At 43.3% G+C, this 22,625-nt stretch overlaps 1 protein-coding gene across 1 annotated transcript in view; it reads left to right on the top strand.

The window, feature by feature from the left end:
* Positions 1–22,625, top strand: part of LOC106583449 (voltage-dependent L-type calcium channel subunit alpha-1D) — a 145,725-nt gene that overhangs the window by 92,156 nt on the left and 30,944 nt on the right. The window contains exons 15-32 of the mRNA XM_014167635.3: positions 568–688; positions 1,047–1,150; positions 1,329–1,362; positions 1,525–1,651; positions 2,315–2,444; positions 3,179–3,238; positions 5,773–5,879; positions 6,224–6,311; positions 6,569–6,676; positions 9,347–9,399; positions 9,659–9,805; positions 10,097–10,298; positions 11,896–12,054; positions 12,811–12,921; positions 14,720–14,803; positions 20,124–20,156; positions 21,579–21,707; positions 21,957–22,022. Coding sequence (XP_014023110.2) covers positions 568–688; positions 1,047–1,150; positions 1,329–1,362; positions 1,525–1,651; positions 2,315–2,444; positions 3,179–3,238; positions 5,773–5,879; positions 6,224–6,311; positions 6,569–6,676; positions 9,347–9,399; positions 9,659–9,805; positions 10,097–10,298; positions 11,896–12,054; positions 12,811–12,921; positions 14,720–14,803; positions 20,124–20,156; positions 21,579–21,707; positions 21,957–22,022 — 1,863 coding nt within the window. The remainder of the gene's footprint in view (positions 1–567; positions 689–1,046; positions 1,151–1,328; positions 1,363–1,524; positions 1,652–2,314; positions 2,445–3,178; positions 3,239–5,772; positions 5,880–6,223; positions 6,312–6,568; positions 6,677–9,346; positions 9,400–9,658; positions 9,806–10,096; positions 10,299–11,895; positions 12,055–12,810; positions 12,922–14,719; positions 14,804–20,123; positions 20,157–21,578; positions 21,708–21,956; positions 22,023–22,625) is intronic.

The raw sequence follows: 22,625 nt of genomic DNA, 5'->3' as shown, positions 1-22,625 counted from the left end.
TCTCTCTCTCTCTCTCCGTCTCTCTCTCTCTCTCTCTCTCTGTCTCTGTCTCTCTCACACACACACACACACACACACACACACACACACACACACACACACACACACACACACACACACACACACACACACACACACACACACACACTTATATCTAGAACCTCATGAGCTACCGGTAGTTAGTGAATGTTGTATATAAGGAGAGCCTCCTGGGGATGACATAGGGGCTAGCCCAGGGATGTAGTGGTAAAATACAGATGGGTAAACACTGATCGCCGCTGGCGGTGAATGAAGTCATGCTCCCTATATTTTAAATGCATTTTTCCACAATAGGTCGGATTGTGTTTGTTTATGCCTCAGACAAGTCCTCTGTTTCTGCTGTTGTGTGTTACATAACTAGAGTAAAATGTCCCATGGTCTACAGTATTTACATACTGTAAAGTACAGTATGTTATGTTGTACTACCAGCGTATGCTCTATGTGTATCCATAAAATAACATATGAATTATAGGACCTCTGTGTGTAGCATCCAATATGATTGAGTGTATTTGGGTGTGTTGTGACCAGATCCTGACAGGTGAAGACTGGAACGCTGTGATGTATGATGGCATCATGGCGTACGGTGGCCCTTCCTCATCAGGGATGATTGTCTCCTTCTACTTCATCATCCTCTTCATCTGCGGAAACTGTATCTTTTCTTTACCCCACTCATCCTATCAACCGCCCAGATCACAAGCTGCGCTTACCAAGGTTCTAGAGGAGGCTGGTGGGAGGAGATATAGGAGCTGATTGTAATGGCTGGAATGGTATGAATGGGATGGTATCAAACATATACAACATGCCCAACAGCTTCCTCTGATCCAGACACTCCAAGGCTGGGAGGTTTGTATTAACACAATAACCAGCTTATCCTTGGCCGTTTCCTCCCATCCAGCATTGAACATTTCTGACTTCGACACAAGCATTGTATGCTTTTCTCTCTGTTCCTATTCTGAATGTTCTGTATCAGTGTCTTCCTTTTGTCCTTGACTGAACACTTTGCTCAGACATCCTGCTGAATGTCTTCTTGGCTATCGCTGTGGACAACCTGGGAGACGCAGAGTCTCTCAACGCTCCACGAGACAAAAAGGAAGAGAGAAAGGAAGACTTGGTAAAACTCCATCCCAGACATATTGTGGTTCAGGTGTATTCAGCCGCATTGTATACATGTGAAACATACATAATATGTGATACTATAAAATAGTTTAAAATATACTTTAAAAACGAAATTATGACACTTATTATTACACAATTCGAACTCTTAATCACATTTGCTTCTTTGGATACAGGTGCCAGTGGAGGAAGAAGAGGAGAATGCTGCAGGTACATGGAGAGAACAGGCCTGTGTGTGTGTGTGTGTGTGTGTGTGTGTGTGTGTGTGTGTGTGTGTGTGTGTGTGTGTGTGTGTGTGTGTGTGTGTGTGTGTGTGTGTGTGTGTGTGTGTGTGATCCGTCTCTCACTGTGTGTGTGTGCCTGTATGTGCAGCAGAGGAGGAGGAGGAGCCGGAGGTTCCAGCAGGGCCACGCCCCCCCATCTCTGAACTGGTGAAGAAGGAGAAGATCACCCCCATCCCTGATGGCAGCGCCTTCTTCATCTTCAGCAAGACCAACCCGTAGGTCACACACACACACACACACACACACACACCACACACACACACACACACACACACAGATCACCCCCATCCCTGATGGCAGCGCCTTCTTCATCTTCAGCAAGACCAACCCGTAGGACACACACACACACACACACACCACACACACACACACACAGACACACACCACACACACACACACACAGACACACAGATCACCCCCATCCCTGATGGCAGCGCCTTCTTCATCTTCAGCAAGACCAACCCGTAGGTCACACACACACACACACACACACACACACACACACACACACACACACACACACACACACACACACACACACACACACACACACACACACACACACACACACACAGATCACCCCCATCCCTGATGGCAGCGCCTTCTTCATCTTCAGCAAGACCAACCCGTAGGTCACACACACACACACACACACACACACACACACACACACAGATCACCCCCATCCCTGATGGCAGCGCCTTCTTCATCTTCAGCAAGACCAACCCGTAGGTCACACACACACACACACACACACACACACACACACACACACACACACACACACACACACACACACACACACACACACACACACACAACAAGTGGCTGTTCTTGAGCCTGTTCTCAGAGCTGTGTCTATTGTCTGTTGTTCTCAGGATCCGGGTGGGATGTCATAAACTCATCAATCACCACATCTTCACCAACCTCATCCTGGTCTTCATCATGCTCAGCTCTGTCTCCCTCGCTGCAGAGGACCCCATACGCAACTTCTCTGCTCGCAACATCGTAAGTACAGGAACCTTCTGTCTAGGTTAGAGGAACACACCATATACAGCAATTGATTTTCAACAGATAGGCTTCATAGTAGTACATAGTATGTACAGTAAAGACAGATTCTGTAAGGTTAATTATTGGTTAATTATTTACCTTGATTTAGTGATTTAGTTTGTTGCGATTGATGTACACTAACAGAGTACTATGGTAAAGATAACTTTTTCCTGAACTTTTTCCCATGATGCTCTGAGGCAGCAGGTTCATTGACTTGAGTTTCCTTATTTCAACTCATCATACTAACTTAACCTCAAGCTGCGGGAATTTAAAGATGATGTCATTGTGGTAGTGGGATAATGACATCATGCAGGTGCACTCAATGAAACTATATGATGAATAGATAGTGTATTATAAAATATATTGTATTCTACTGTACATGGATTTGATACATTTATATGAATACTGTTGATGTTCTGTTTATGCATATTAAGTCCTTTCCTGCACACGTGGATTATCCCACTCTAACTAGTTGTTCTAATGTCTTTGATGAATATACATGCTGCATAACCTGTATAATCGTTGTTAAACATGTACGTTGCTTTTTGCAGATACTTGGTTACTTTGACTATGCTTTCACGGCTATCTTTACTGTTGAGATCCTGTTGAAGGTAAATGGCCTGTGTCCGCCTCTCTGTGCTGTCATCTAACTGCCCCCACAGTAACACTCCCAACGTCTGGTTGCCTTCCAGGTCCTAGGCTATGCAGATTATGTCTTCACTAGTATGTTTACATTTGAGATCATGTTGAAGGTAACCCCCGTTAATGACGACAGAGAGCCTTGTTTCATTCTCTCCTTGTGTGTCACCTGCTGCCACCACAGTACTACCTGCCTTGTTTTGTTTTCAGTTTCTATTCTTTGTCTTTTGACTCCATGGCACCTCTTTTAACTATAAGATTGTCATCATTAGCTAACTCACGACTACTACTACACACACACACTGACTAACACAAGAGTTGTTCAATTTCCACTAATCAACAAACTAATAATCCAGGAAGGAATCAGACACAAACTAACCCAGATTTGTGTCATCATGATTGTCACGTTTGCGTTTAAAAGGTTTTGGAATTTCGACCAACGACACAATTTTGTGTAACTTTCAAAAAATGATGCAACTCTTTGTGCAAGGAAACAGCTATCAATGCACTGTTTAAGACATGAAGCTTCGACTGAAGTTGACCCAGAAGTCATTGGCGGAGTTTTGGAGGGTTTAAAAACAAACATCTAAGGCCATCTCCAGTCAAAGCCAACTCCATCTCATACTGACTGCTATTCAGATACTAAGCCATAAAAGAGGGGGCAAACCAACCATGTTCATGTGGAGCATGGGCTTTCCCCTGACTGACTGAGTGCATAGAAATGTAGTGTTTCCTCCAGAACCGTTAAGAGGGTAGACCTAACCTACACAGTCCTGTCCAGGGTCATATTCATTAGGGCAAACCATAGCAACATGTTTTGCAACGGAAAGCGAAAACTAGAATTTCTTATTGGACCAGTTCAGGTAGTCCTCCCTGTTTCGGTCTGTTTTTTCCCGTTTGGTGCCTAATGAACACGTCCCGGCTCAGCTTGGTCCTGCTGCGTTAGCAGCACCCTGCGTTCTCTGTTACCATTCTCAGTTAGCTCTTTACTCCCTCCCTCGCTGTATGTTCTACTGGTCTCTACATTTACATGCACTCAGGACGATGAACTTTACTTTTATGATTTGAACAAGACTTCCTTCTGCTGGGTTGTTTACTTCTCTGCCTGCTGAAGTCTGACATGTTTTAGTGGGAGCTGCTTTATTATCCCTTTATATTTGAGCTATTAAAGAACATGAAGGAATGTGCTTTAAGGGAAACGGCCATACATGAATGTGTCAGTAAGGGGATTCGGTTTTCCAATCGCTGGAGCGTTCGATCCTATAGTTCCTCTCAGGTAGTAGACAAAATATCTGTTCTCGCAGAGCAGCAATAAACTGCATGTTTTACTGCTGCGAGTGACCCTGTTATTAGCGGATTGGGAAATGAATGACTTGCTACTACATTCATGTACCAGTGTGCCGTGGGGTGGCGATGGTAGCTGCTAGCCTCCTGTTTTACTGCTCTGTCTGAGTCTGAGCCTGAGTCTGAGTCTGTGCCAGAGTCTGAGTCTGAGTCTGAGCCTGAGTCTGAGCCAGAGTCTGAGCCTGAGTCTGAGCCAGAGTCTGAGCCTGAGTCTGAGCCAGAGTCTGAGCCTGAGTCTGAGTTTGAGCCAGAGTCTGAGCCTGAGTCTGAGTCTGAGTCTGTCTGAGCCTGAGTCTGAGCTCGCCACCCTGAAATAGAGTGATCTACAAGAGTGTGGAATTATGTGGGTGTACGTGGGTGTGAGGGAGCGTGAGTGCTGTATTATTGCTGTTTCTACTCCTTTGTCTATGTAGGTGTGTCTGTCTTGTGGTGTACAACTGTGATATTGTGTACTTCTCACTGGGGACACCATGTCATTTCAACGTGGAGAACTGGGTAATATTTGGTTGAGACGATGAACAGCGAGATTACAACCCACTCAAAAACACAGGCAAAAATTTGTTGAATTTCCAATGTGCTATGCTTTCAACCACCTAAAAGCACAACCAAATTCCAAGATTTCCACAGACCTGCGACACCCTGTTAACTTTGACATGCACACTTTAAATGATTACATAAGAAGAACTTTATAGTTGCAGTAACCACAAAATGTGGCCATGGATGTGCTACTCATTTTAAGGTTGTATGTTACATTAGTTTGTAAGGTAGTCTTTTCCTGTATTACACAAGTAATATTGAATTGTGTTTGGTTGACAACGTAATCAAATATCAACATTTAAAGGAGATGTTTCTGCTTGGATTGTTCCATTTGAGCCACTGGCTTAAATCCCATTCTTTAACTTTAACTTTTGGTTGAGTTGGAGACGTGAATCCAACATATCATTTGTTAGCTTGTCCACAAGTTAATAGCCTATTTATTTTATTTCAAACGTGATATTGAATTGTGTTTGTTAGTCAATGGAGCCAAATATCAACAGTTAAAGGAGATGTATCTTCTGCTTGGATAGTTCCACCTAGTCTGGCTTTAATTCCAGTTTGTTTGATTACTTTCTTCAAATCCAAGGTATTTTCCACGTAGATTCCACATCACAATATGTTGATAAATTACGTTGAAACAACGTTGATTCAACCAGTTTGTGCCCAGTGGGTTGTGTGTATGTCTCTGTGTTTGTGTGAATGTGTGTTAATGTGTGTATTTCTTAGTGTCCGATACCCCTCTAACTAACTGTGCCCTTCCCATCAGATGACCACATACGGGGCGTTCCTCCATAAAGGAGCGTTCTGTAGGAACACCTTCAACCTCCTGGATCTGCTGGTGGTTGGGGTCTCCCTAGTCTCCTTCTGCATCCAGTCAGTACCTGCTGCTACCCTCCACCCACACTGTTTCCTTTCTTTCTCTCTCTCTGTCTCTGTCTCTCCCTCTCTCTCTCTCTCTCCCTCTCTCTCTCTCTCTCTCTCTCCCTCCCTCTCTCTCTCTCTCTCTGTCTCTCTTTTTCTCTCTCTCTCACTCTGCTATCTGTCTCTTCATCATATTCCTCACCCATTCCCTCTCTCTCTCTCTGATTTTTCTCTCTTGCACACTGTCCTAACACATCATTTTTAATTGATATGGTCCAGTTAGATATGGCAGTGAATGGTTGTATTTAGAGAGTGCGAGTTTGTTTCTGACAGTGAGTTCCTGTGATGACATTTAGGTCCTCTGCTATCTCAGTGGTGAAGATTCTGAGGGTTCTGCGTGTGCTTCGGCCCCTGAGGGCTATCAACAGAGCCAAAGGTCTCAAGGTAGACCGTAAACCTCCTACTCTTTCTCTTTATGTGTCATATTACTTGCTACAGTATTGGTAGAACAATTACAGTAACTTGTGATAGTTTGTAACAAAAACCTGTGCCACGCGACAGGTAAAAAAAGTAATACTTCCCGAAGCTGTATCGTTACTATAGCTCCTTGTTCCTCTTCTTTGACATATATTGACCTTTCATCAATGTAATGCCATCTTACCGTTCAATGACTGCTAACATTTGAACTTTGACCCTTGCAGCACGTAGTCCAGTGTGTGTTTGTGGCCATCAGGACCATCGGTAACATCATGATTGTCACCACGCTGCTGCAGTTCATGTTTGCCTGCATAGGAGTGCAGCTCTTTAAGGTCAGCACCGTAACACTGGTTCTAAGATCAGTACTATAACACTACCCTAACAGCACTGTCAGCACCGTAACACTGGTTCTAAGATCAGTACTATAACACTACCCTAACAACACTGTCAGCACCGTAACACTGGTTCTAAGATCAGTACTATAACACTACCCTAACAGCACTGTCAGCGCCGTTACACTGGTTCTAAGATCAGTACTATAACACTACACTAACAGCACTGTCAGCACCGTAACACTGGTTCTAAGATCAGTACTATAAAACTACCCTAACAGCACTGTCAGCACCGTAACACTGGTTCTAAGATCAGTACTATAAAACTACCCTAACAGCACTGTCAGCACCGTAACACTGGTTCTAAGATCAGTACTATAACACTACCCTAACAGCACTGTCAGCACCGTAACACTGGTTCTAAGATCAGTACTATAACACTACCCTAACAGCACTGTCAGCGCCGTTACACTGGTTCTAAGATCAGTACTATAACACTACCCTAACAACACTGTCAGCACCGTAACACTGGTTCTAAGATCAGTACTATAAAACTACCCTAACAGCACTGTCAGCACCGTAACACTGGTTCTAAGATCAGTACTATAACACTACCCTAACAGCACTGTCAGCACCGTAACACTGGTTCTAAGATCAGTACTATAACACTACCCTAACAACACTGTCAGCACCGTAACACTGGTTCTAAGATCAGTACTATAAAACTACCCTAACAGCACTGTCAGCACCGTAACACTGGTTCTAAGATCAGTACTATAACACTACCCTAACAGCACTGTCAGCACCGTAACACTGGTTCTAAGATCAGTACTATAACACTACCCTAACAACACTGTCAGCACCGTAACACTGGTTCTAAGATCAGTACTATAAAACTACCCTAACAGCACTGTCAGCACCGTAACACTGGTTCTAAGATCAGTACTATAACACTACCCTAACAGCACTGTCAGCACCGTAACACTGGTTCTAAGATCAGTACTATAACACTACCCTAACAACACTGTCAGCACCGTAACACTGGTTCTAAGATCAGTACTATAACACTACCCTAACAGCACTGTCAGCGCCGTTACACTGGTTCTAAGATCAGTACTATAACACTACCCTAACAGCACTATCAGCGCCGTAACACTGGTTCTAAGATCAGTACTATAACACTACCCTAACAACACTGTCAGCACCGTAACACTGGTTCTAAGATCAGTACTATAACACTACCCTAACAGCACTGTCAGCACCGTAACACTGGTTCTAAGATCAGTACTATAACACTACCCTAACAACACTGTCAGCACCGTAACACTGGTTCTAAGATCAGTACTATAAAACTACCCTAACAGCACTGTCAGCACCGTAACACTGGTTCTAAGATCAGTACTATAACACTACCCTAACAACACTGTCAGCACCGTAACACTGGTTCTAAGATCAGTACTATAAAACTACCCTAACAACACTGTCAGCACCGTAACACTGGTTCTAAGATCAGTACTATAACACTACCCTAACAGCACTGTCAGCACCGTAACACTGGTTCTAAGATCAGTACTATAACACTACCCTAACAACACTGTCAGCACCGTAACACTGGTTCTAAGATCAGTACTATAACACTACCCTAACAACACTGTCAGCGCCGTAACACTGGTTCTAAGATCAGTACTATAACACTACTCTAACAACACTGTCAGCGCCGTAACACTGGTTCTAAGATCAGTACTATAAAACTACCCTAACAGCACTGTCAGCACCGTAACACTGGTTCTAAGATCAGTACTATAACACTACCCTAACAACACTGTCAGCACCGTAACACTGGTTCTAAGATCAGTACTATAAAACTACCCTAACGGCACTGTCAGCACCGTAACACTGGTTCTAAGATCAGTACTATAACACTACCCTAACAACACTGTCAGCACCGTAACACTGGTTCCAAGATCAGTACTATAACACTACCCTAACAGTAACACTGGTTCTAAGATCAGTACTATAACACTACCCTAACAACACTGTCAGCGCCGTTACACTGGTTCTAAGATCAGTACTATACCACTACCCTAACAGCACTGTCAGCGCCGTAACACTGGTTCTAAGATCAGTACTATAACACTACCCTAACAGTAACACTGGTTCTAAGATCAGTACTATAACACTACCCTAACAGCACTGTCAGCGCCGTTACACTGGTTCTAAGATCAGTACTATAACACTACCCTAACAGCACTGTCAGCGCCGTAACACTGGTTCTAAGATCAGTACTATAACACTACCCTAACAGCACTGTCAGCGCCGTAACACTGGTTCTAAGATCAGTACTATAACACTACCCTAACAACACTGTCAGCACCGTAACACTGGTTCTAAGATCAGTACTATAACACTACCCTAACAGCACTGTCAGCGCCGTTACACTGGTTCTAAGATCAGTACTATAACACTACCCTAACAGGACTGTCAGCACCGTAACACCAAATTGGAAGAAAACTGACTGAAACAGGGGGGGACCACTGAAACCCATCCAATATGAAATGCTTGTTTTTGTTTTCCGTTGCTAAACATTTTTCTATGGTGTCTCCTAATGAATAAGACCCTTGTATGTAGACACTATCCCAGACAATGAAGATGTGTGTGTTTGCTTCACAGGGGAAGTTTTACCGCTGTACAGACGAAGCCAAGTCCAGCCCAGACGAATGCAAGTCAGTTGCTTTTGATACATTTGCCCATCTATAGTTGCATACAGTAAACTGACACCAGTCATATTGTACCATATTGTACCGTAAATGTAATTTACTCTACAGTATGTGTTCTGTAGTATCTTTGATTTGAGCATGTTGCCCATAGACATACATATTCACAACATCCACAATATTCATATTGTTTCTATATTGTACATCATAGGCCTAACCCTAAATCCTGACCTCTGACCTCTAACCCCTGTAACCTCTAACCTCCCAGGGGCACCTACATCCATTTTAAGGACGGGGACGTGAACCAGCCGGCCATCCAAAAGAGAGTGTGGCACAACAGCGAGTTCAACTTTGACAATGTGCTGATGGCCATGATGGCTCTTTTCACCGTCTCTACCTTCGAGGGCTGGCCTTCGTAAGACACACTCATATTATATACTCAAATACAATAATAAACACTTTCATATTTTTGTTTATAAAAAAATAACAATTAAACAAAAATGTTTTCTCGCTCTCTCTCTCCGCTCTCTCTCTCCTCTCCCTCTCTCTCTCTCCCTCTCTCTCTCCTCTCTCTGTCTCTCCTATCTCTCTCTATCTCTCTCTCTCCTATCTCTCTCTCTCCTATTTCTCTCTCCTCTCTTTCTCCTCTCTGTCTATCCTATCTCTCTCTCTCCTCTCCTTCTCTCTCTCTCTCTCTCCCTCTCAGGTTGCTCTACAAGGCCATAGACTCTAACAGGGAGAACCTGGGTCCCATCTACAACTACCGCATCGAGATCTCCATCTTCTTCATCATCTATATCATCATCATCGCTTTCTTCATGATGAACATCTTTGTCGGCTTCGTCATCGTCACCTTCCAGGAGCAAGGAGAGAAAGAGTACAAGAACTGTGAGCTTGATAAGAACCAGGTCAGTTCATGTGTGTGTGTGTGTGTTTAGAAGAACAAAATATGTGTGTGTGCGTGTGCATCTGTACGTGTGTGTTCATGTGGGGTTTATGTGTGTTTATGAGTTTTGTGGCACTACATGTCTAGTCTGCTCATACTTCCCCACACTAGGGTTCTCAGTGTGTTGCTATGCAGTTTGTGTGTATACCAGGGTTTCCATTAGGAAAATGTGCCTCCAGACATTTGACCAGCAGCATTTAAATGTACCTGACATTTGATAAATGTACCGGACCCATAAGCGTTGGGTGCGTAACCTGATTATGGCTGCTCAGAGTGACAGAAATCACATTCAGATTATAGTCTTTCATATTAACAGAGGATGCAATGATGGCTGGTCCTTCTTACGGAATTCTGATGTGCACTTTGAACCTGTTAGAATAACTGTTCTAACAGCCGACAAGACGAGTAACAAACAGCAACATCACTAGCCTGTCAATCTACTATCCCTCGTAGTAGAAAAGTGGCCTATTCTATTGGTTCGCTTGGAGAGAAAGAAATAGTCTATTCCAAACTGACTCTGGAACAGCTGTGGGATGATAGATCTCTAGTTCATACAACCAGTAGGCCTCGGCTGCAAAAATCTAAAACTTTAAAAAGCAATGAGTCTGATGCAACAGATCAGAACGTTTAGTTTAAAACATTGATAAACTATTATTTCTTCACATTATGAGAGCAGCAACGTGCACAAGGCAGTAGGCTAGGCGCGAATGTTTGTTCCATAATGCAATTCATGGGAAAACACTGTTGTCAAAATGCACCTGCGAGCAGTTTCATGTGACAGAGATAAAAATATCTGTTTGAAATTTAGAAAGAGGGGAGATGAAAGATGCAACAACTAGCATGGGTTGTTAATATGACTAGGGTTGTGCCTTTGTCTACTGGACAATGAAAGAAAGATTATATAAAATAATTGCCTCCATGGATATGGTCTGATTTTGGCTAGGCTACTTTTAGGCAAGGTAAGACATGCCACAAAATATGTACTGTAGTATGCCTTCCGTTGCCTATGCATTTGCTGTTTGAGATGCTGTAGCAGCAGCTTTCGCGCTGTCTGACAGATTTCCCGCTCAAAGGCTCTGTATCTGAATGCTGTACGCATGTGATAAATAAGATACATAAGGAATATACTGTACACACGAGCCAGTTTAATTCCACACAATTATACAGTGCATTTGGAAAGTGTTCCTTCACTTTGTCCACATTTTGTTACGTTACAGCCTTATTCTAAAATGGATTAAATTATTATTTTTCCTCATTAATCTACATATAATAACCCATAATGACAATATGAAAACAGGTTTTTACATAAAAAATATATATATAAAAAATGTAAAACAGAAATACTTTATTTACATAAGTATTCAGACACTTTACTCAGTACTTTGTTGAAGCACCTTTGTTAGCGATTACAGCTTTGAGTCTGCTTGGTTATTTTATTTAACGGCTTTTCAAAATGTTATTGGCCAAAAGCCGTTTATTACCAGCCAACGGAAATCCTGGTGTATATTATACTGTGTGTACAGGTATACAATGAATAACTGTGTGGGTTCTCTCTACAGCGTCAGTGTGTGGAGTATGCCTTGAAGGCCCGTCCGTTGAGGAGGTACATCCCTAAGAACCCCTACCAGTATAAGTTCTGGTACGTGGTCAACTCTACAGGGTTTGAGTACATCATGTTCGTCCTCATCATGCTCAACACGCTCTGCCTGGCTGTGCAGGTAAGAGAAGCTCAACCCAACCCATTCAGAGGCCGTAGTCTTGTCGTAACATTTGTTATTATACTCCGGTTATTAGAAATAAAACACCTTGATTGTTCTCCTTCCCTCCCTCTCTATCACTCTATCTCGCTCTCCATCTCTCCATCTATCTCTCTCTCCATCTCTCTCTCCATCTCGCTCTCTATCTCCCTCTCCATCTCTCCATCTATCTCTCTCTCCATCTCGCTCTCTATCTCGCTCTCCATCTCTCCATCTATCTCTCTCTCCATCTCGCTCTCTATCTCCCTCTCCATCTCTCCCTCTGTCTCTATCTCCCTCTCCATCTCTCCATCTATCGCCCTCTCCATCTCTCTCTCCATCTCGCTCTCTATCTCCCTCTCCATCTCTCCCTCTGTCTCTATCTCCCTCTCCATCTCTCCATCTATCGCCCTCTCCATCTCTCTCTCCATCTCGCTCTCTATCTCCCTCTCCATCTCTCCCTCTGTCTCTATCTCCCTCTCCATCTCTCCATCTATCGCCCTCTCCATCTCTCTCTCCATCTCGCTCTCTATCTCCCTCTCCATCTCTCCCTCTGTCTCTATCTCCCTCTCCATCTCTCCATCTATCGCCCTCTCCATCTCTCTCTCCATCTCGCTCTCTATCTCCCTCTCCATCTCTCCCTCTGTCTCTATCTCCCTCTCCATCTCTCCATCTATCGCCCTCTCCATCTCTCTCTCTATCTCCCTCTATCCCTCTCTCTATCTCCCTCTCCTGTAGCACTATGGCCAGTCTGCAACATTTAACTATGTGATGGACATCCTCAACATGGTCTTCACTGCTGTTTTCACTGCAGAGATGGTGCTCAAACTCATCGCCTTCAAACCTCGGGTAAGGACACACACACAAACACACACCCGCAGACACACACACACACACACACACATGCATGCATGTGTGCACACAGACGGACACACAGACGGACACACAGACGGACACACACACATACATAGTCGTGCGTCTCACATAGATCCCCATTTATCTATTTTGTGGGTGTATTGTCTGTGGCTGTTATGTTTGTAGGTGTCTTTGGTTATTGTGTGTACAGTACAGAACCTTCATTTGTTGGTTGTTGACTTGTTTACACCCTGCCCTACCCCTTCCTGCTCCTCCCTACCCCCTACTGTACCTGGTGGACCACACACAGCTGTGTGTTGAGAAGAAGGACAGGGACCCAGTAAGAGACTGAGTGGTGTGGTGCAGTGCCTAGAGACAGGACTATCTCTCTCTCTCCATCTCTCTCTCTCTCCAACTCTCTCTCTCGCTCTCTCTCTCTCTCTGTCTCTCTCTCTCCATCTCTCTCTCTCTCCCTCTCTCCTTCTCTCTGTCTCTCTCTATCTCTCTCTCTCTCCAACTCTTTCTCTCTCTCTCCAACTCTCTCTCTCTCTCTCTCCAACTCTCTCTCTCTCTCTCCAACTCTCTCTCTCTCTCTCCAACTCTCTCTCTCTCTTTCTCTCTGTCTCTCTCTATCTCTCTCTCTCTCTCCAACTCTCTCTCTCTCTCCAACTCTCTCTTTCTCTCTGTCTCTGTCTCTCTCTCTCCAACTCTCTCTCTCTCTCTCTCTCTCTGTCTCTCTCTCTCTCTGTCTCTCTCTCTCTCTGTCTCTCTCTCTCCAACTCTCTCTCTCTCTCTCTCTCTCTCTCTCTCTCTCTCTCTCTCTGTCTCTCTCTCTGTCTCTTTGTGACTCTCACCGACTAGTGCATACCTGGGAACACTAACCAGTGACCTAGATAACTTTCTAATACCTTAACATTTAGAGCTCACACAGTATTTCTATCAACATGTTTTATTACATACTGCCATTTACAATAAAGTTGTACAGTGGAATAGATACATTAAACATGCAGATAACATTTGTAAGTAACTGAAATGACACCAGTAGCCCAGTATTAACCTCACCACCTAACCACTGCCTACTCCCCTGACCTCACTCAGGGGTATTTTGGGGATGCCTGGAATGTGTTCGACGCCCTGGTGGTGATGGGCAGCATAGTAGACATTGTGCTCAGTGAGATTGATGTAAGTAAGCCCCACCCAACCCTCCTTGGCCCCGCCCCTGATCTGTCCCGTCTGATCTGTCCCGTCTGATCTGTCCCGTCTGATCTGTCCCCGGTCATCTGTCCTCCCTCTATGTATCTATGTTCTGGGGTGTGTTCAAGAGGGTGTACCGTTATACAGAACGTTTAGATAGAAATGTATTGTGTAGAACAGATATGACTGTTAGATAGAATAGGCAATTGTATTAGCTTTATTTGTTACATTTCTATCTGCGACATGCTGGACGTTTTACCTCACTGAATGCACCCGCTGGTCTTTGGTTATATGGCTGCTGTTTCTGCTGACTTCAGCTCCTCTGCTACCAAAGGGCCTACTCAGTCTCTCTGTTATTGATTACTCAGGTCTTAATGGCTACTTTTCTATTTGTCTTTTTTCTCTCCTTATCTGGCCCTACCTGCTGCCTCCCTACACAATCCTATTCACACTTATTCTCTTCTCATTTTGCCTCTCTCTCTCTCTCTCTCTCTCTCTCGTTCACAATAACATTATTGCCTCTGTCATCTTCTCTGTTTTCTCTCTTTCTTTTTCATCCCCCTCTCTTCCCCTTGTGTGCTGTGGCTTCCGTTAACAGCACTATTTCACTGACGCGTGGAACACATTTGATGCCTTAATTGTAGTTGGTAGCGTCGTTGATATTGCTATCACTGAAGTGAATGTAAGTACTGCCTTTTCTGCCTCTCTCGTGGAACTGAAGCCTTACGATAACGCCAGAATTGACAGTAGCACCACCATTATTCCCAAGTGTGTTCTGAGATTGAGGAAGGTGCTTGTGCTTACATTCAGTAAACATTAGACTGAGAGAGTAAATCCAAGCATCCTCCTCATAGCACTCTCCCTCTCCCCTCATGAATTCTATTATTTTACATTAGGCCCACAGTGCCCCCATGTTAGCTAGTTGGTACTACAATTCTGCTGCTCCTAATTCACAGTAATGCCCACAGTAAAATGAACACTCAAATCACTATAGATGATTAGGAAATGTACTGTATATGTGTCTAAAAAGGATTATGTGTAGAATAGATCCTATTGGCTTTTGTCAGTGTTTGATAACATTATGTTTAGGTCATATATCCATTGGCTTTGTCTGTAAGGCTTCAGTTGGCTTGTGATTCTTGTCTTCTACTGTCCTGTCTGAAAAATGTACTGTCACTATTGAAATGAACCCCTTTACCTAGCGCAGTGTTTTTGTGCTACTCAGATCTTATACAATGGGGTGCTGTATTATATGGTATGATATGATGAAATGTTTTATTGTTTGAACAGCTGTTACGATGCCTCTGTATACATGGACGTTTCCCGATAGAGGTGTCCCACGCTTTGTAACCATGGGGATCTATAGTTGGGTTACAGCCGTGTGATGTTGCTATGTATCCGCTTGGTTTTCTAACCCTTATACCTCTTGTTCATTCTGTTTCCATAGAAACTTGTAGAGGCAAGTATGGCAATGATCCATCTCCCTGTTTTGCGTGTTAATCTGTTTCATAACAACTTTATCTTCGGGACCCAATTTATAGTGTAAAAGGATTAAGAAACTCAATACAATTAGTCATCTAGTGTTTTATCGTCTTGGTCAAAGAATTGTTCTGAATTAATGTCATTAAAAAAGCTATAGGAAATCTAGAGTCATCTGTTAATCAGATAACCCAGGTTAAGTCTTGGACTGGTATAGTTATTGTGTCAAGACAGGGTAAAATGCTGGATGACTGCTACTTCCAGCTACTGTAACAGACTACTGCTATAACATTGTTCTCTGCATGGCCTTGATGGACAGTGCTCTATTAAAATGACTGCTACTAACATAACTTTACTAACGTAGCACTCTTTTAGGTCACATACAGCACTGTGCAATGCTCATACATAATATCAATAATGTGTTTAATCAATACATATCCCAGACTGTCATGGACATGTACCCGCTGACAATGAACACACACACACACACACACACACACACACGTACATTGTTTTTCATATTGAGTAGATTCAGTAAAGGTGCTTATTTATAGGTGAAGTGTAGCAGAGCCTTACTGCTCAACTCTCTCTCTCCCTCTTCCCTCTCTCTCTCTCTCTCTCTCTCTCTCTCTCTCCTCTCTCTCTCTCTCTCTATGTCTCTGAGTGCTCTACTTTCTGAGCTGCAGTGCTGTTTCTCTGGAGTCACCATATGTCAGTGTATCAGTGTCTGTTCCTAGTTTATGTGGATATGAATGTGTTAGTGTCTGTTCCTAGTTTATGTGGATATGAATGTGTTAGTGTCTGTTCCTAGTTTATGTGGATATGAATGTGTTAGTGTCTGTTCCTAGTTTATGTGGATATAAATGTGTTAGTGTCTGTTCCTAGTTTATGTGGATATGAATGTGTTAGTGTCTGTTCCTAGTTTATGTGGATATAAATGTGTTAGTGTCTGTTCCTAGTTTATGTGGATATGAATGTGTTAGTGTCTGTTCCTAGTTTATGTGGATATGAATGTGTTAGTGTCTGTTCCTAGTTTATGTGGATATGAATGTGTTAGTGTCTGTTCCTAGTTTATGTGGATATGAATGTGTTAGTGTCTGTTCCTAGTTTATGTAGATATGAATGTGTTAGTGTCTGTTCCTAGTTTATGTGGATATAAATGTGTTAGTGCATGAGTGTCTGTGTAAGAGCTGGTGTGTTTTTCCTGTGTTTTAACATGCATATGTTGGATACTTATGCATGTTGGTGTGTGTGTGTGTGTGTGTGTGTGTGTGTGTGTGTGTGTGTGCGCGCATGCTTCCGTGTGTTTATGTGTTAAAGTCAGGCCTTGTATATGTGTGTTGTTTGATGGTTTGGTGCTGATTTCACAAGGCCTTTGACAGAGGACCTTGCGAGGCCCATTTCATCCTTCATTGACTGTTGGTTTGCATGCTGCTGTCTGTCCCACTGTCTGTCATAGACTAGATCAGAAACTCCACTCAGTTGGGCTGTTTTAACTTGTGATCCAGGATCTATGTTTATGTGTGGCTATATTATAGCTGCTCCTTGTTGTTACCCAATCACTGGGCTGTGTACCTCTTCTCCTGATGCATGCTGGGAAAGTGTCATGTGTTCCCATCCCCCTAACATCCTCCCCATGTCCTGCCCCCCCCCCCCCCCCCCCCCCATCAACCCACAGATGGCACGTGGCCCTGCACCGGTCAGTCCCGTCCACTTGCTCACTAACCATTTGTGACCCTTTGTGAAGTTTGACTCTCCTCTCTCGCCATACCTCCTCTTATCTGTTTCTCCTCCAGACAGAATGGCCCTGGAGCTCAGAGCAAAGCTAGGGCACAATGCTACACATAGAAATAGAATGTACAGACAGAGGTGATTTAATATGGGATTGAGAAACATTTACATTATACACCTTTTACATTATATTTCTTTCCACAAAATTGTGTAGGGTCTGCTTCTGCTGAGCAACACAATTAAAGCGGCATGGTCAATATCAATTTCAATCAGGGTCAAACTTGAATCACAAACACAGGCAATGTAGATAGATGCACATGGAACTAAAAGTAGCAGGCTAAACTAATGTAAGAACCAGTGTAAGAACCAGTGCACTTATAGCCCATCAGCAGGTGTGATGGAAGTTATCATGGCTGTCATCTCTATCACACTGATGGTGGTTCAATCAATGCAGTAGCTGACTGTGAGGTTCTTTGTTGATCTTGTGTTTGTGTCTCTGTGAGTGATTGTCTCTGTCTTCTGTTCTGTCTTCCTATGTAGTGAGCTCTTAAAGCTCACAATGGAGCTCATGTGTAGAGAAGGGCCAGGTGTGTAGCCTTCAGTCAGGTGCATGGCCATTTCTTTTCTCTCTCTCTCTCTCTCTCTCTCTCTCTCTCTCTCTCTCTCTCTCTCTCTCTCGCTCTCTCGCTCTCTCTCTCTCTCTCTCTCTCTCTCTCTCTCTCTCTGAACTCTTTCAGTCACTTGATATTTCTCACCGCTGTCTCTTCCTTCCTCTATTCTGTTTCTCTCTCTTTTTTTGTTCCCTCTTTCTCTACCCCAAACATTCTATCTTTCTCTCTCTCTTCCTCTCCTCCCTCCGCTCACTCTCTCTTTAACCTCTCTCCCTGCACTGGACGATGAGAGCGCCCCCTAGCGGTGACTCTGATGCAGGTCACTGACTGACTCGACATGCATGGGGTTGCTGCGTGCGATGCTAACAGATACCACTAACGGCTCCTAATGCCGCCTCCTCCTCATCATCAAAACTTGTCTTGCGTGTATGTGTGCGGTGCTTGTCTGCAACAACATGGCGATGCTGAACGCATGCTCTATCAAATGCTGTTGGTTGACCAGGATTAGCTAAAGAACCTCCTCAAGCTTTATTATTCCATGTGTTATGATTTCTTGCTCATTCCGCACCTCATAACGTTCCTGTTGTTCAGCGTGAACCACTGTGCTGTAGGAGATGAATGAACTGAAGGCATGTCTGTCTGGAGTTACTCTACTCATACTGTCCACTGTTGACGACATCGCTCAGTGTTCTTCCTGTACTGTTGCCGTGAAATCATACATCTGAAATCATGCAATGGTTCATAGTTTCTCTCACAGTTTCTTTCACAGTTTTCACAGCTGTGTTTTGATGAAGAATATACTGTTTTCCCATATAGCTGCATTTTTAAAGGCCCAGTGCAATCAAAAACCTTGTATTATATATATTTACACACTATAAGGTTGGAATAATACTGTGAAATTGTGAAAATTATGCTAATGCCATTTTAGTGTAAGAGCTGTTTGAAAAGTGCCTGAAATTAAAACCTGTTTTGGTGGGATGGAGTTTTGGCCTTCCATGGTGACATCACCATGCTGTAAATTAGTTAATAGACCACTCCCAGACAGTCCTAGCAAAATTCTCGCTTGAGAAATTGCCCTTTGCTAAAAAGCTATTGTTGTTTCTTTTTGACCATTTTAATGAAGTTACTTAATTGTTACCCAGAAATGATTTGATATTGAGGTAAACAACAGCTGCATTGGACCTTTAAGAGTTGTGACTAATACAATATGATATTTTAAAACACCTGTGACTACCTTTGTATGTAATATTTTACTAAATGTGTGTTGGTGAGGTGTGTTTGTGTGGATTGGTGTGTGGGAGAAAGCGAGAGTGTCAGTTAGCATAAGACAGTGTTTGATTTACAGTTTTAGCCTGCATGTCCAGCCTCTTAAGTGAAATGTTGAAGTAGAAAAACTGAATGTAAGTAATCTGAAAGGAATCTTTGGACAAGACGTTATATGAGTAGGAGGGGAGAAGAAGTTGTAGTATTATAACCGGTTGACAGGTATAAATGGGTTATATATGGGTTGTGCGACTATCACTAAAATAACACTGTTATAGTCAAGTTAACATTATGTTTGGAACATCATGACCATAAGCATCATAATAACAGTCTGCGTCAGTCAAATAATGTTTCAGAAACATTGTTATAGCATTATCCATATGTAGAGCCACAAGCTTTTTCATCTTGCTGTTTAAACCATTTAAAACCATTACGATAATGTATGTCAGTCATTACCATTACACAGGGGGAGTGATAAAGTTGTGTTTCGCTCTTAAACGTTAACTTAAGTGTTATATTGTCTTAATGCTATGTGTCAGTCTTAAATGCAATGTAAGCGCCACATAGAAGTTCTTAAGCGTCACAGTATGTTGTCTGACAGTCTTAAACGTTTAAAGTGTTAAGATTCTGTTCTGCGTGTCATCACCGTTATGTTACATAGGGGTTGTGATTTAGGTGTGAGTCAGTCGGTCTTTCAATGTTACAAAAACAGTGTATAAACGTTAAGTGTCGAGACAATGTTGTGTCAGTCTTAAACCTAACGTAAGTTTCATTTAAGTGTAGTGACAGTATAGGTAGTTACGTTTGTCTTTAATGGTGCATACATCTTAAACATGGTGATAATATTGTGTTACAGTATAAGACCTGAGGGTTGTGATAACGTTGTGTGAGTCATTAACACAGGTCTTTGATTTAAAGCCTACGGAGGCTCCTCAGTTGGATGAGTCGGGGGTAAGATGCTCTTCCCCCAATCAGAGCCCTGTCTTCTCTGGGCTTGCATTGGTTTATGTTGGTCTTTATTTTATCGTCTTCAATCTATATAACCTCCTCTAATCTTCTACATGGCCTCTTCTAAAACCTCGCCTTTTTAATTTATACAATTAAAAAGTTCTGTTTTCATTTTGAGATTGGTTTGGTTTGGTTTCTTTATGGTTCTTTTTGGTTGTATTTTTGTTTGAGTTTTTTTGCTCTTCATTTTCCTTTTTTGGTTTGGGGTTATTATTTTGAAGAAGAGTGTGTCGGTCACTCAAACGTGGCGGAGTGCATCCCCATGGTGAGGGCTGTTCTGTCTGCTCCTCACGTTTGTATCGCTGACACCGCTGCATGGTCTCTGCTGTGCCATGTGCCCTCTGCGTGCGGCAGTGACCCATGGATGACCCTATGGGGTTGGGATCATGACCTCTGCTATGACCTCTGACCCCTGCTGGCTGACCTCTCTGGGGGGGTTAGTCCCACTGTGACTCCGCATGCAGTGACTCTGGACCGAGGGTGCCATGCTTGTGCTGATGTGTCCAGTCAAGTTATGGCAAGGTTTTCTTTCCTACAGCATGCACCCTGTCCCCCTGTAGGTCTGTCTGTACTGTAGCAGGGCTCCTGGCAAAACTTCACCACCAGCCTCTTAGATACAGTTACATAGCAGATACACTCCAGCTAAACTGCATATGGGAATACTCCTCCCACTCTGTCACTCAAAACTCCTCCCACAGAGTTTACCCCACCTCTGTTTCCCCAACTTCTCGTCATCAGGGCTACAACAAATGTTTGAAATGGCTGGTGGTCCCTGAGGAGAGGGTTGGGAAACTCTGCCCTTGTAGATGCAACAAGTCCAGGATTCGTCTGGTTTGAACAGAAAGTGTCTTGATGTCCATAACATGATACTTAGATTAATGTGAAATATAATGCAAACTTGATCAAAGATGAATCACAAGGATACGTAAAATCGCCACCATCCCTCAAACAACCCTCAGAGATGTTAGTTGAGTAAAGATGCAATACAAGCTGAATCAGCTCATATACATCTCACATCTCAGTCTCAGTAAAGGCCAATCACCTTTAGTATCAACATTTCATTTAGTATACATGCATGTAGTACTTTGAGTACTGTTAAGTGCTGGTCCAGGCATTGAAGCACAGCCAGGTTCCCTGTGTACACAGGTTATTCCTTTTCATGGTTTTGAGTGTGAGTACCTTTGGAACTCTACATATTGTATATTCTTTCTCCTGCTCACCGGCCACCTTCCATTCTAGTCTGAGCCCTCATGCTGGCTTTCTACACACACACACACACACACACACACACACACACACACACACACACACACACACACACACACACACACTCCGATCCTCTGATGCTGCCTCCGTCTCCTACAGAACACGGAGGACAGTGCTCGCATCTCCATCACCTTCTTCCGACTGTTCCGAGTCATGCGATTGGTCAAGCTGCTGAGTAGAGGGGAGGGCATCCGCACCCTCCTGTGGACCTTCATCAAGTCCTTTCAGGTAAGTAGGCATCATCCACTAAGCTCATTTACCAGGCTATTAATGAATTGAACTAACTCTGGTCTCTTTCTTTCTGTCTCCTTTCCTCTCGCTTTCTGTCTTCCTCTTTCTTTCTTTCGTTCTTTCTCTCCCTCTGATTCTAATTCTCCTTCTTTCATTCTCATCTCCTTACCATTTCTCTCATTTTTCTCACTCTCATTCTCGCTCTCTCACTCTGCCCTCTCTCTGCCTCTCTCTCTCTCCCTCCAGGCTCTGCCCTATGTCGCCCTTCTGATCGCCATGCTCTTCTTCATCTACGCTGTCATCGGCATGCAGGTGAGTCACTGAAACTGAGAAACTATTTGTTACTAAACCATTCTCCCCAAAATATATTCTTCTTCATCTCACAGTACAGCCTCAGTAAACCTCTTTATAAAGAGTAGCAGTACACCTGGGTCAGTCTCACAGTAACAGCCTCACCAAACCTCTTTATAAAGAGTAGCAGTACACCTGGGTCAGTCTCACAGTAACAGCCTCACCAAACCTCTTTATAAAGAGTAGCAGTACACCTGGGTCAGTCTCACAGTAACAGCCTCAGTAAACCTCTTTATAAAGAGTAGCAGTACACCTGGGTCAGTCTCACAGTAACAGCCTCAGTAAACCTCTTTATAAAGAGTAGCAGTACACCTGGGTCAGTCTCACAGTAACAGCCTCAGTAAACCTCTTTATAAAGAGTAGCAGTACACCTGGGTCAGTCTCACAGTAACAGCCTCACGCTAAACCTCTTTATAAAGAGTAGCAGTACACCTGGGTCAGTCTCACAGTAACAGCCTCACCAAACCTCTTTATAAAGAGTAGCAGTACACCTGGGTCAGTCTCACAGTAACAGCCTCACCAAACCTCTTTATAAAGAGTAGCAGTACACCTGGGTCAGTCTCA

Source organism: Salmo salar, chromosome 22 (assembly GCF_965601325.2).
Source record: "Salmo salar chromosome 22, fSalSal1, whole genome shotgun sequence".
NCBI classification, from domain to species: domain Eukaryota; kingdom Metazoa; phylum Chordata; class Actinopteri; order Salmoniformes; family Salmonidae; genus Salmo; species Salmo salar.
This window is presented reverse-complemented; position numbering and strand designations above follow the sequence as displayed.